The 15422-nt window shown below is 42.1% G+C and overlaps 1 protein-coding gene across 50 annotated transcripts in view; it reads left to right on the forward strand.

Moving 5' to 3' along the window:
* The window catches only part of KANSL3 (KAT8 regulatory NSL complex subunit 3), a 76121-nt gene that overhangs the window by 2084 nt on the left and 58615 nt on the right, over window positions 1-15422 (forward strand). For 40 of the 50 annotated variants that reach the window (XR_010149333.1, XR_010149332.1, XR_010149337.1 and 37 more), the window contains exon 3: window positions 4838-5008. Coding sequence is in view for 34 of the 50 variants with exons in the window: in XM_054678624.2 (XP_054534599.1) it covers window positions 4838-5008 (171 nt within the window). In the remaining 16 variants the exon portion in view is untranslated. Of the gene's footprint in view, window positions 1-4776; window positions 5009-15422 lie in introns of all 50 variants that reach the window. The other 10 variants (XM_063789595.1, XM_063789592.1, XM_063789588.1 and 7 more) reach the window with 1 other exon arrangement.

Consider the following 15422-nt stretch of genomic DNA (forward strand, 5'->3'; position numbering starts at 1 on the left):
CCAGTTCTGTTGCACTTTAAGGCATTCTAATTATGTTTCATGATGTGTTGATATATTCCGTTATGGTGATCAAATCATGTCCTTAATAATTTTGTAAACTTTTGGAGAAGAGTTTTGTCTGTTTGTTTTTAATCTGACCTAATGTTTAATCTTTCCTTAAGCACTGGTTTTAATTTTGTTGGGGGTTAGAGCCCTTGTAGAGGCTTCTTTAGAGTCACCCCCTCCTGGAATTGAGACTTAATGACCTAATGAGTTAGAGATACCACAATGTGTGTGTGTGTGTTTTTTTTTTTTTTTTTTTTGAGATGGAGTCTTGCTCTGTCGCCCAGGCTGGAGTGCAGTGGTGTGATCTTGGCTCACTGCAACCTCCACCTCCTGGATTTGAGCGATTCTCCTGCCTCAGCCTCCTGAGTAGCTGGGACTACAGGCGTGTGCCACCGTGCCTGGCTAATTTTTGTATTTTTAGTAGAGACAGGGTTTCACCCACCATATTAGCCAGGCTGGTCTCGAACTCCTGACCTCAGGCAATCCACCTGCCTCGGCCTCCCAAAATGCTGGGATTACAGGCATGAGCCACCAATCCTGACCCACTGTGTGTTTTAAACATGTGCAGAATAGTGTTTTTTATTTCATTTCCCAATGACTTTATAATTTTGCTGGCTTTTTTGGTGTACAGGGGATAAAATCTGTAACTTTAGGCAATAATTTAGCATAATCTTGATGCTCTGGCCTAGGGCATAACTGAAAAGCTCCTTTAAATAGTAGTTGAAGTCTTTTCCTTTTTTGCTGCATATTAGCTTCTTGCTGACATTAAAACTCCTGTGTCCACATCTCATGACATTTTCTTAAAGTGAGATTCTGTGGACTTGGTTCTTTTGGTACTTAGAAAATTGTTTCCTTTTATAATCTTTGTCTCCAAATATAGACCCTGAAAGTGAGAATTTGGCATGCTGTAAGAACTCTTTTAGGCCAGTGTGGCCAGAATATAATAGCAGTAGGGGTATAAGTGGGAGGTAGGGAGAAGTTGGCAAGGGTTACCTCGTGAAGGAATTTGATTCTAAGAGTGGTAAGAAGTCACTGAAGGATCTTAAACTAGAGATTCAATTTCTACTTTAAAAAGATCATTTTGGATTTTTTGTTGAGTATATTATAGTGCAGGAGTAGAACTTACAAGACCAGCTGCAGGCTGCCATTGCAATGGACTGAGATGGGCCAGAAATCGTGATATCTTGTATAGGGCAGGAACAGTACAAATGGAGAAATATAGATGACTTTGAGATGTATTTCATAGGTAGAGTGAATAGGTTAATGGGATCTGCTATGGTGAATTGGAAAGAAGAGCAAGAACCAGGGTTAAAGGGAAAGGTAAAATTAGGATGACAGATTTCTGGCTTGAGCAGTTGGGTGGTGCCATGAGTTAGGGAAGACTGGAGGAGGATAGGTTTGTGATGGTGAAATCAAGAGTTCTCTTTTAGCTACACATATCCAAGTACTAGCTCAATGTCTGGCCTGGAGAAGATAATCAGCTCTTTTGCCCACCACCAAATCTAGCTGCACATGATTTCATTTCATTTCATAATGATGTAATTATTTCAGTCATTGGAAATGGATGCAGTAAGGTCACTGAAGTCAAAAAGTTAACATAAAGTTTGGCAGGTAGCCACTAGACCAGTTTGTTTGGCATAGTATTTGGGGTGACAAAGTTGGTGCAATGTATCATAAAGTGGGGAAGGACCCTTGGGGCACTAGGATTTCTTTTTTACTTTCTTTTTTTTTTTTTTTTGAGACGGAGTCTCTGTTGCCCAGGCTGGAGCACAATGGCGCAATCTTGGCTCACTGCAACCTCTGCCTCCTGGGTTCAAGCAATTCTCCTGCCTCAGCCTCCCAAGTAGCTGGGATTATAGGCACCCGCCACCATGCCTGGCTAATTTTTGTATTTTTAGTAGAGACGGAGTTTCACCATGTTGGTCAGGCTCGTCTTGAACTCATGACTTTAAGCAATCCACCTGCCTCGGCCTCCCAAAGTGCTGGGATTACAGGCGTGAGCCACTATGCCCAGCTAGATCTCATTTTAAAATATGGAAGACCTTTAGATGTTCATTTATATTTGTTTCTGTTCTAGGCTCTGTACAAAATGAGCTAAATAGCTAAGGTATATGCATTCCAGGTCATCTGTCTTAGATAATCATACAGAAAGGAAATCATAGACTTTACAGTATATATTAAATAACTACCAGTTGACTTGCTAATGAAAGGGAAAGTTTGTATAAATTTAAAACTCTAGACCAGCACTGTTTAACAGAACTCTCTGTAATAATAGGAATGTTCTATACCTGGGATGTCCAGTGTGGTAACTGCCGCCACGTGTATCTGTTGAACGCTTGAAATGTGGCTAACGTCACTGCGGAACTGAATTTTTTATTTTTTTATTTTTTTGAGACGGAGTCTTGCTCTGTCACCCAGGCTGGAGTGCAGTGGTGCGATCTTGGCTCATGGTAACCTCCGCCTCCCGGATTCAAGCAATTCTCCTGCTGCAGTCTCCCAAGTAGCTGGCACTATAGGTGCACGCTGCCACACCCAGCTAATTTTTTGTGTTTAGTAGAGACGAGGTTTCACCATGTTGCCCAGGCTGGTTGCAAACTCCTGAGCTCAGGCAATCTGCATGCCTCTGCCTCCCAGAGTGCTGGGATTACCGGCATGAGCCACCATGTCCGGCCTTTTTTTTTTTTTTTGAGACAGAGTCTCGCTCTGTCGCCCAGGCTGGGGTGCAGTGGTGCGATCTCGGCTCACTGCAACCTCCGTCTCCTGGGTTCACGCCATTCTCCTGCCTCAGCCTCCTGAGTAGCTGGGACTATAGGCACGTGCCACCACACCCTAATTTTTGTTTTTTTTAAGTAGAGATGGGGTTTTACCATGTTGGCCAAGCTGGTCTTGAACTCATGACCTCAGGTGATCCACCCGCCTTGGCCTCCCAAAATGTTGGGTTTACAGGCGCGAGCCATTACGCCCAGCCTGAATATTTAATTCTATTTAAATTTTTTTTTTTTTGGGCCGAGGTCTCTGTCACCCAGACTGGAGTACAGTGGTGCGATTTTGGCTCACTGCAACGTCCGCCTCCCAGGCTCAGTTGATCTCCCACCTCAGCCTCCCATGTAGCTGGGACCACAAGCTAATTTCTGTATTTTCAGTAGAGACGGGGTTTCACCATGTTGCCCACACTGTTGAACTTGTGGGCTCAAGTGTTCTGCCCACCTTGGCCTCCCAAAGTGCTGGGATTACAAGCCTGAGCCCTTGTGAGCCCTTGTGCCCAGTAATTTTTTTTTTTTTTTTTTTTTTTTTTTTTGAGATGGAGTCTCGCTCTGTCTCCCAGTCTGGAGTGCAGTGGCGCAATCTCGGCTCACTGCAAGCTCCGCCTCCTGGGTTCACACCGTTCTCCTTCCTCAGTGTCCTGAGTAGCTGGGACTACAGATGCCTGCTACCATGCCTGGCTAAATTTTTGTATTTTTAGTAGAGACGGGGTTTCTCCGTGTTAGCCAGGATAGTCTCGATCTGACCTCGTGATCCACCTGCCTCAATTTAAGTAGTCGTGTGTGGCTTATACCTACTGTATTGAACAGTATCTAGGCAATCAACTTGTTAGCCACTTTTCTCCATTTGTACTGTTCTTGTCCCTAAATGAGCTATCATGATTTCTGGCCCATCTCAGTCAACTGCAGTGGCTGCCTAGCTGGTCTTCTAAATTCCACTCCTGAGCTGTAGCCTACTAAACAAAAATTGAAAGTGATCTTTTAAAAATATTAGCTTGAGCCAAATCAACTTGCTTATGGAATATATTGTCCTTTTTTTTGAGACTGGGTCTTGCTGTGTCACCCAGACTGGAGTGCAGTGGCATGATCAGAGCTGACTGTAGCCTCAACCTCCTGGGCTCAAGCAAGCCATCCTCCCACTTCAGTTTCTTGAGTAGCTGGGACTGCAGGCGCATACCACCATGCCTGGCTAATTTTTGTGTTTGTTGTAGAGACGGGGTTTTGCCATATTGCCAAACTGGTCTTGAACTTCTGGGCTTAAACAATCCTCCTTCAGCCTTCCAAAGTACTGGGATTACAAGTATGAATCACTGTGCCTGGCTATATTTGTCATTTATTTATTTATTTTTTGAGACCAGCTCACTCCTGGGCTTAAGTGATCCTCCTGCTTCAGCCTCCCAAGTGCTGGGATTACAGGTGTGAATCACTGTGCCTGGCTGTATTTGTCATTTATTTATTTATTTTTGAGACCAGGTCTTGCTCTGTCACCCAGGCTGGAGTGCAGTGATGCAATCATGGCTCACTGCAGCCTTGACTTCCCGGGTTCCAGCAGTCCTCCCACCTTAGCCTCCTTAGTAGCTGGGATCACAGGTGTGTGCCACATGCCCAGCTAATTTTTGTATTTTTGGTAGAGACAGGGTTTCCTCATGTTGCCCAGGCTGGTCTTGAACTCCTGAGTTCAAGCAATCCACCTGCCTCGGCTTCCCAAAGTGGTGGTATTACAGGTGTGAGCCACTGCACCTGGCCCATATTTATCTTAAAAAAAAAAAATAGATGTTTATCATTTTTTATATAGACTCATTGAAAAAATGACTTTGTGTTCTTCCAGTACATACCATCATGTCTGAGAGGGCAGAGCTCTAGACAAGTGTGGGAAAGATGACGTTGGATCAAAATTTTCTTGTGAATATAATGTGCTTATGCGTAATTTAAAGCTGACTGTATTAAAGATACATTTTTTGTCAACCAGATGATTGTTAAATACCTGTGAAGTATGTGTGGCCCGGTCCTATTTCCTCACCTGTTTACAGTGAATCAGACGTCCCAATAGATGTGGAGACGGTCACATCAACGCCTATGCCACTCTATGACAATCAGAAGGCACGCAGCGTGATGAATGAGTGTGAACGGCATGTCATCTTTGCCAGGACTGATGCAGATGCCCCTCCTCCACCAGAGGACTGGGAGGAGCATGTCAACAGGTAGGCTGCTCATCAGGAGGATGGTCACTGCCCTGTAATTATTTTGTATCATCTTCATTGAAATAAAACTTATTAGGACTTTATTTCATTTGCAGCAACACAAGTCAGAGTGTTCTCCAAAGTCTCACATTATAACTCTCAGTTCACCATGCTGTGTGTGAGCTCCTTGAGAGTAGGGCTTACATCTCAGCCATCTTTGCATACTTCACGCTAGGACGTTGTCTGGCACACAGTAGGCATATAATGTTTGTTGAATAAATAAGTGAATTAAATTTGATAGATATGACTAGCTCTGTAGTAGCTTCTGTTGTATAAGTTATGATATAGGGGTTACCCAAACAACAAAAAAATGAAATGTACATTTGTAAGATATTGTGTTTAAATGGTTTATAACTAGGATGATGGAAGTTGTGAAGTCACATGAAAAGCTAACAGATGTTTGAGTGGCTTTTAAAAATAGATTTGCAGGCTATGGAGGGCACACTGAAGCCTATTTTCATGAGTATACTGGCTAGTTTTGTTCCCAAGCTTTCTACTGCCCCCAGGGGACTCAGCACTCCTCTCCTGGTTATTTGTCCCTGTTCATTTGGTAAACATTTACCTAATTACATAACAGCTTTTTGGGGATATTATTTACATACCATACAATTCAGCTATTTAATATGTACAGTCATTGGTTTTTAGTATAGTCAGAGTTGTATATTCATCACCACTATCAATTTGATAAACATTTTCATCATCCTAAAAAGAAACCTCTTACCCATAAACAGTTACTCCCCGTTTCCTCCCAGCTTCTCTGGTCCCTAGGAAGCACTAATTGACTTTTGTCTTTATAGATTTGCCTATTCTGGACATTTCATATAAATGGAATCATGCAATATGTGGTCTTTTCCTACTGGCTTCTTTCACCCAGCATGATGTTTTCAAGGTTTATCCATGTGGTTGCGTGTATCAGCACTTCATGCTTTTTATTGCCAAATGATATTACATTGTATGGATAGCCCACATTTTATTTATTCATTAATCAGTTGATAGATATTTAGGTTGTTTTCATTTTTTGGCAATTGTGAATAATGCTATTATGAACATTTGCATACAAGTTTTTGTGTGGATCTAAGTTTTTAATTCTCTTAGTTATATACCTGGGAGTGGACTTGTTGGGTCATATGATAACTCTGTATTTAACCTTTGAGGAATTGCCAGACTGTTTTCCAAAGTGGCTGTACCATTTTACATTCCTACCAGCAGTGTATGAGAGTTCTAGTTTCTCCACATACTTGCCAACACTTACTGATTTTCTTCTTTTTTAAAAAAATTATAACCATTCTACTGTGTGTAAAGTGGCATCTCATTGTGGTTTCAACTTATATTTTGTTGATGGCTTTTTGTCTGTGTATCCATATATCTACTATATATAAGGAAATGTTACTTCTTATATCAGGAGTTGGTAGGTGGTAACTTTCCATAATTTTGAAGAACCCTTATTTTATAATAGAGAGAAAGAGGGGTAGAAAGTTTGAGGTGATTGACATGACTTCTGAAGCTGGTTGGAAGTTGGGAATGAGATTGAACAGGTGTGCTTGTGTGATCAAAACAGCAGCTGTTGAGGGAGGAGCAGTTCTGCACCTTGGTTGAAAAAGCTTGTGAAGAAGTTGGTTGGGGTCTTGCATTGGAATTAATTTAGTGCCTTAAGAAGCTCTTTTCTCACGCCTGTAATCCCAGTACTTTGGGAGGTTGAGGCGGGTGGATCACCTGAGGTCGGGAGTTCAAGACCAGCCTGACCAACATGGAGAAACTCTGTCTCTGCTAAAAATACAAAATTAGCTGGGTGTGGTGGCGCATGCCTGTAATCCCAGCTACTCGGGAGGCTGAGGCAGGAGAATCACTTGAACCTGGGAGGCGGAGGTTGTGGTGAGCCGAGATTGTGCCATTGCACTCCAGCCTGGGCACCAAGAGTGAAACACCGTCTCAAAAAAAGAAAAAAAAGCTCTTTTGAGCTTCAGATAAAGAAGAAAACTGCTACGAATGAAGATCAACTACTGGAATATTGCTAGAGTCAGTATATTCAGCAAAAGGATTTATCACTATTTTTACAGTTAATAATAAAAAATAACAACGATGGTAATAACAAAAAGGAGCTACCATTTGTTGAGTGCTTTCTAGGTGCCAGACATTGTATCAATGTCTCTTCAAATGCATTGTCTCTTAATCCTCCCAATGACTCTTGGAGGTATATCCCCCCTTCATCTCTGCTCAACAGGATGAAGAAGCTGAGCTCAGGGTGTTTAAGAAACCTTAATTAGGAAGTGATGGAGAAGGATTTTGTTCAAACCAAGCAGTCTGACTCCAGAACCCAGTGTTCTCAACTACCATACCCTCTGCCTTAATTAAGGGCAGTAAGAAGAGATTAAGACCAGTTAGTGGTGGCTGAACAAGGTGGCCTGGTATGGTTATGTATCCCTTTGTGGTATTTTCTACTACCTTGTCCTTTGCAATTTCAGAAAGTACATAGGAGAACTGTGTGATTTTTTTTTTGTCAGTTTATCCATGGTTATGATTAAGAGGTTTTTGTGGACAATTCATACTTATCAAAGTCATTAGAGACTTAATAATACTATAAATACCAGTTTGTTTCTTTTTTTTTTTTTTTTTTTTGAGACAGGGTCTCACTCTGTCACCCAGACTGCAGTGCAGTGGCACGATCTCAGCTCACTACAAGCCTTGACCTCCAGGACTCAGGTGATTCTCCCGGGTGGGAACCTTAACCTCCCGAGTAGTTGGGACTACAGGAGTACGTCACCATTTCTGGCTAATTTTTGTAGTTTTTGTAGAGATTGGGTTTCACCATGTTGCCTAGGCTGGTCTCAAACTCCTGGCTCAAGTGGTCTGCCCACGTTTGCCTCCCAAAGTGCTAGGATTATAGGTGTGAGCCACTGCACTTGGCTGAGTTTCTTAATTTATAAGGAGAGATATAACTGCAAAGCATAAGAGACACTGGGGTGGCCTGGCCAGAGTGTCTGTTCTCAGCAGGAAAGTCTGGAAAACCATTTTATTTCAGAAGTGAATAGATGAGTGGAGAGTCTACACAGGAGGCACAGCAGAATAGCTGGATGTACACATCTTTCCTCTAGGCAAGATGAGTCCACAGAATAGGCCAGTGTGCACCTTCTCCTGCCTGTCCTTTAGAGAAACACTGACAGATTCTTGTCTTTGGCTTATCTTTCTCCAGTCTCCGTGTGGACCACCATCCTTCTGTTATGACATTGCCACATTGCCACAGATTGATGTAATCCATTAAAGCTCAGTTTATCAGATTATTTGTTTTCTTAGTGTCTGATGAGATTTTGGAGGCCTTCTCTCATTGGCAGCAGGCTTACACACCATCTCTTTTGGTAGGTAACTTTTGTACATAGCCGATTTTATTATTTATGATAACTTATTAGTTTCAGTTTCAGATACCACCATTTTATGACCCTGTCCCTGAATCTGTAGCCTGTTTGGAGCTTGCAGTTCCTTCTGCTCTGATTATAATCATCGTGTTGCCATTCTTTCCCTGACTTGATTGTTAAATTGCTGCTTCCTTTCTTCTTATATAAAGTCATGTAAAATTAGTTTGCCACATCAAGAGCTCCGTGAACGGTGTAGGTCGGCTCCCTAGAACTCTGGAGTTCTTTCCCGGAGAGTTTACTGATTGCTCTTTGTCTGTGGAGGCAGAAACTTAATTTCCTTGTTAAGAGCTTTTTTTCCTCTCTCTTGAATGATTTCAGTAGAAACTGTCTTCAGATAGCTTTGTGTATATAGGCGAGGCGCAGTAGCTCTCGCCTGTAATCCCGGCACTTTGGGAGGCTGAGGCGGGAAGATAATTTGAGGTGAGGAGTTTGAGACCAGCCTGACCAACATAGTGAAACCCCGTCTCTACTAAAAATAGTAAAAATTAGCTGGTGTGGTGGCAAACGCCTGTAATCTCAGCTACTCGGGAGGCTGAGGCAGGAGAATCTCTTGAACCTGGAAGGCAGAGGTTGCAGTGAGCCGAGATCGTGCCACTGCACTCCAGCCCAGGCAACAGAGCAAGACTCCGTCTCAAAAAAAAAAAATGAAGCATGTTCCTCCCTTCCCTGCCCCTGACTCTGGCTTTCTTTATTAATGGCTGATATTTTGTGAAATGGTTTAAATATTACTACCTTATTTAATTGTCTGCATTAGTGGTTGTCTAACTATGACAGTGGGCTGATTTAAATTTGGCCCATTGCTTGTTTTTGTGTGGAATGATTTTTACATTTTTAAATAGTTGCAAAAAAAATTAATACTGTTTCATGACACATGAAATTAAAATTTCGGTGTGCATAAGCTGTTATTGAGATACAGTCATATTCATTAGGTATTATCCATGGCTGCTTTTGCAGTAAAGCCACAAAATTGAATAGTGGCAGAAACCATATGGCCTGGAAACCCTAAAACATTTTCTGTCCGGCCTCTTATAGAAAAAGTGAGCTTCCTGGGTCATGTTCTTGTGTCTGCGTGCCATGGCACGTGACTTAGAGGACCTTTGAAAATGATTTCTATTTGCTGGCATAGTGATGTAGTCCTGAAGATGTTGGGCCAGCTTTTTTTTTCCTCCAGATGTTTGTCAAATGTGAAGTTTCATTAGTTGCATAGCTTTTGAAAGACATTTAATAAAATTTTCCTGACACATGATACTTCTCAGAATTGCTCAAATGGATTTTAGGACATTTCCAACATTTTAGTGAAAGAATGTAGTATCCAAAAGCAGGCTTTCTTATCTTAGAAATCAGAACTTCTGAATTCCAGCCAAAAACACCCCATTTTCCTTTTCTGAGCCTTCTTTAGTTTTATATTCAATATTGTATGTATCTGTATAAATCTTAGGTTGGATGTTTGAAATTTTAAGTCCAAGGTCTTTGAGTTATCTTCCCTCCTTCCCCTCCCCCACCCTCTTTACTTCCCCTTCCTTCATTCCTTCCCTTCTTCTAGTGTTTAGACAAAGAATCCGAAAAAGGAAAGTATGACTGTTGAGTTTATCTGATGTACTTTGTGTCTCCTTGTTAGACTTCTGGTTAAAAAAAAATCCTTTAGATATTTTAATGTTGAATTAATTAGTCTTCTTTGAAACAGTATCCAAAATAATGATTACCTTTGAAAATATCAGATATTTTCAGGACCAGTGTTATATTTTGGCTGCTTTGAATAGAATGAGCCAGAGGTCAGCATATCATTCAGGTTCAGTCAGAGCAGGGAGAACAAAAGATTTTCTGATCTCATCTAAGAAAGGAAGAAAAGACATTTTTGCCCTCATGAAAATTGAATAGGCGGGTGGGGCATGGGGTGGGGAGCGCCAGTTGACTCACCACAGTTCCCATCAGCTATTTGACTGTTTAGGCTTGTATTTAAAATTCTGTCTCCTGGTTTTAAGATTTTTGCTAATTATATCTCTTGCATGCTCTTTATCTTAATCTTGGTTTAGATCATTTTTTTTTCTGCCCACTTAATTTTCTAGCCTCCCACGAAGCTGACAAAATATAGAGATCATGTTTCAATTCTTGGAGTCACTTTGTTATATATCCAGCAGCAATCCTAAGAACTTTTTCTGGGATTTTGGACTCTCAACGTTGTGGTTTTAAAATTTAATTTCAGCTGTCATTGGTGTATGGTAATAATTTCTAAATAGCTTTCTAACCCTCCGCATCTTGCATTCACATCATTTTCCTTACTCCCATAATTTTGGATTGCAGAATTAATACAGAGTAAGAAAAACAAATAGGGAAAGCATCATTATATAATAAAAACAGGATAATTTTGGAAATGCTGTTGATATTTCATAAATAAATTATACCTTATTCTCTGTTGTTGGAATTAAAGTTTGCAACGTGATCAATAGGCTTTGAGAAAGCTCCAGAGATTGTTGAACATGAAAAATTGTATTCGTTGCTTAACCTGGTTGATTATAAATTAGCATGATTACTAGAGGTAAGGCTGCAGTATACTACTACTTTCAAGATGCTACAGGTCCTTTATACCTATTACTTTCAAAGAACTGGAAATCTAGAGATTTTTGTTTTTTTGGTTTTGTTTTGTTTTTGAGATGGAGTCTCATTCTGTCACCCAGGCTGGAGTACAGTGGGGCGATCCCAGCTAACTGCAACCTCTGCCTCCTGGGTTCAGGCGATTCTCCTCTCTCAGCCTCCCGAGTAGCTGGGGTTACAGGCTCGTACCACCATGCCCAGCTAAGTTTTATATTTTTAGTAGAGACGGGGTTTCGCCATGTTGGCCACGCTGGTCTTGACCTCCTTTCTGACCTCAGGTGATCCGCCCTCCTTGGCCTCCCAAAGTGCTGGGATTACAGGCATGAGCCACCATGCCTGGCCTTATCCAGAGATAACACAGATAGCCTTTGGTTATTTCCATTTGAAGAAATTTATCCTACAGAGATACTTGTATGAGTATATAAAATATAGATAGACAGGGCTGGGCATGGTGACTTCATACCTGTAATCCCAGCACTTTGGGAGGCTGAGGTGGGCAGATCACTTGAGGTCAGGAGTTTGAGACCGGCCTGGCCAACGTGGTGAAACCTCGCCTCTACTAAAAATATAAAAATTAGCTGGGCGTGGTGGCGGGCACCTGTAGTCCTAGCTACTCTGGAGGCTGAGGCAGGAGAATCACTTGAACCTGGGAGGTAGAGGTTACAGTGAGCCGAGATCACGCCATTGCGCTCCAGCCTGGACGACAGAGCAAGACTGTCTCAACAACAAGAAGAATTAATAATAAAATATAGATAGATATGTATGTATATATTTGAGGAAGGGAGGGGTGGTCACTGCAGTGGCTTATAAATTGCAATAAAAAATGCACAACCTAAATGTCCACAAATAAGGTAGAACTTACTTAGCCTTTGAAAACAAAGAGGTGTATTAACATGGAGATATATCCATGTTTCCAGAGAGCTTTTTCAAATGACTTGTAAGCATTCTCTGTCTCCTCCTACCACCATCAAATTCTCAAGCCCACCTGAGAATCACTGTACATAAGAGAGCTACTACTCTTGTGAGTCTGCTGTGCATCTAAGTAATGGACAGAAAACAGGATAATGAACCAGTGGGGCTGGAGCTTCTGGTCTCAACAAACCTTCCCGGTTCCAAGGCATCCTGAGTCCCAACATTGAGTTGAGGCTTTCATCCCTTCAGCTTTTAAGTCCAGAATCTCTGAATATCAAACCACAAAAACTGGATCCTGATGAAGTAGCAGAGATTAAGCCAAGATAACTAGGGAAGAATAAGAAACAGGACAATTCCAAGAAACCTCAGACTGCTTCTAGTACCCCCAAAAGGGGGTTACAAAAGGATGGGTGGCTTTGGCAGTTAAGAGAGGATTTAGCTCTAGCAAGGAAAGCTTCTGAAGATGGAGGGCGCTTCTGAAGAAGACAGTCATCCCATTTTGTTTCTCTAATCTCGGATTTCGACTGCTCTCAACTTTTGCTGCTGTCAGTAATCATAGCTAACCTGAATTTTTTTTTATTGTTAGAAGGAACTTAGAGGTAATCTAGCTGTATCTATTTTATGGACAAGAAGACTCAGGGCACATAGCTCTTTATTAGAGGGTGGGATAGAACCCTTGTCCCTAGGTAGGGTTCTCCTGGATCCTGTAACTGTGGTTAAGTTGTAAAACTGGAGATGTGGTAGGTGGAGATTTTATTTTACAGAAGGAAAAGGAGTTGGACCATTGTTTTCCTCCTTTCTAGAGGGTATTTGCTCTATCCAGGGACATTTAGATAGTTGTACAAAGTGAATAACAAAGGGTAATTTGTCCTCCATCTGCATACTCACTGGGCCATACTGTTGGTGTTCCTAGAACAATGACCTGTAGAAATTAGAGTATCTTGTGGGGTGGGATATGATGGAAAGGATGCTGGTCTCTTACGAAGCCAGAGAAATTGAGATTGTTGATGTTTCAAGCAGCATTCTTGCAGTTTGACTGTCTTGGTATGGCGAAAGACATAAATCATGTGCCTGTGTTCCTCTTTGCTCCTCCGCATTAATATGGTATGGAGTCTGAGGGTTTGGATAGGGACCTGGCTGTTTACAGAACTTAGAATGCAGTATGTACACAATTCATCCATTTATTTATTCGGCAGATGTTTAACTCCCCAGTATTTGTGAGGCTCTGTTTTATGTGCTGGGGATATAGCACTTAAAACTAGCAAAAGTCCTGGCCATCTTGGCCTTTTACACCCTGGCAGAGAGAAACAAACTAAACAAATAAATAGCATGGATAGAATATGAGGTCGTGGTATGGCTGGAAAGCAGGTTAGTGAATCCTAGGGTAAGACTGGAGGGTTACAGTGTTAAATAGGGATAGGTCAGAGCAAGCCTCAGCAGAAGGTGACATTTGAGCAACAACCTGAAGGAGATGAGAGAGGGAGCCATTGTTTCAGGTTGGCGTAATGAAGGGCAGGGCCCTGGTCTGTGATGCAGGAGCATGCCTGTTGTGTGTGCAAGGGCAGGGGAGTAGAGGGTGCTGTGAGGGAAGGCGGCGTGACTGAAGTAAGTGAGGATCAGTCATGGATGATAAGATCCGAAAGACATGGAGTCCATGCAGCTCATTGCAAGGACTTTGGCTTTTAGCTGATTGAACTGGGGCCACTGAAGGACTTTGAGCAAAGGAGTGACATGATCTGACTTAGGTTTTTCAATTAATTTTTCCAAATTGGCTTTTCCAAAAGGTTGTACTAATTTATATTTCCATCAACAGAATACAGAGAGAGTTCTTTTGTACCCTCACAACAACAGAGAATTATTAAATTCTTAATTTTTACCCATTTGATAGGTGAAAAATAATACTTTATTAATTTGCATTTATTGGTTCTTTTTTTTTTTTTTTGAGACGAGGTCTTGTTCTGTCGCCCCGTGGCATGATCATACCTCACTACAGCCTTGATATCCTAGACTCAAGCCATCCTCCAGCCTCAGCCTCCTGAATAGCTGGAACTTTGGGCACCTGCCACTATGCCTGGCTAATTTTTTGATTTTCAGTAGACAAGGTCTCACTTTGTTGCCCAAGCTGGTCTCAAACTCCTGAGCCCAAGCTGTCCTCCTGCCTCAGCCTCCCAAAGTGCTGGGATTATAGGCGTGAGCCACTTTGCCTGGCTGCATTTGTTTAATTTTTTTTTTTTTTTTTTGAGCTGGAGTCTCTCTCTGTTGCCCAGGCTGGAGTGCAATGGCACTGTCTCAGCTCACTGCAACCTCCGCCTCCCAGGTTCAAGCAATTCTTTTGCCTCGGCCTCCCAAGTAGCTGGGACTACAGGCATGTGCCACCACACCCGGCTAAGTTTTGTATTTTTAGTAGAGACAGGGTTTCACTGTGTTGGCCAGGCTGGTCTCGAACTCCTGACCTTGTGATCCGCCTGCCTTGGCCTCCTGAAGTGCAGGGATTACAGGCGTGAGCCACCACGCCCAGCCTGTTTAATTTTGAAGTAGAGTTGACTTTACTTCTTTTGTGACCTGCCTTTTTGTGTTCTTTGACCTTTGAGTATTTCATCTTTTTCTTATTAATTTTCTAGAGCCTCTTTCTATTTTAATGAAATGGCAGTCATTTTCCCATTGTGTTTTGACCTTGTTTATACTTTTTAAATTTTTTTTATTTTTTATTTTTTGAGAGACATGTTGCCCAGGCTGGACTTGAACTTCTGGGCTCCTCCTGCCTCAGCCTCCCAAGTATCTGGAACTACAGGCACATGCTACCACGCCTGGCTTAAAGTTTGAATTTTTTTTTTTTTTTTTCAAGACGGAGTCTCACTCTGTCACCCAGGCTGGAGTGCAGTGGCGCAATCTCGGCTCACTGCAACCTCTGCCTCCTGGATTCAAGTGCTTCTTCTGCCTCAGCCTCCGGAGTAGCTGGGACTACAGGCGCATGCCACCACACCCAGCTAATTTTTGTATTTTTAGTAGAGATGGGGTTTCACCATATTGGCCAGGCTGGTCTTGAACTCCTGATCTCGTGATCCACCCACCTTGGCCTCCCAAAGTGCTGGGATTACAGACTTCTGGCCAAAGTTTGAAATTTTTATGTAGTTACATTTCTCTTTCTTCCTTTTATGTCTTCTTTTTCTTCCATCTGAAATTTGATGTAGAATGATATGTAGGGATCAGATTTTCTTTTTCCAGTTGTGGTTGTCTCAGCCCTACATTTAGGGACTTTATCCAGACTGATTTCAAATGCTACCTTGATCCCATTCCAGGGTCTCATTTGGGTGTAGCACCCAGGTAATTTTTTATTTTTATTTTTATTTTTTTTGAGACAAGGCCTCACTGTCACTGAAGCTTTGAGTGCAGTGGCATGATCACGGCTCACTGCAGCCTCAACCTCCTGGGCTCAAGCGATTCTCCCACCTCAGGCTCCT

This window comes from Pan troglodytes, chromosome 12 (genome assembly GCF_028858775.2).
Source record: "Pan troglodytes isolate AG18354 chromosome 12, NHGRI_mPanTro3-v2.0_pri, whole genome shotgun sequence".
In the NCBI taxonomy this organism is placed as follows: domain Eukaryota; kingdom Metazoa; phylum Chordata; class Mammalia; order Primates; family Hominidae; genus Pan; species Pan troglodytes.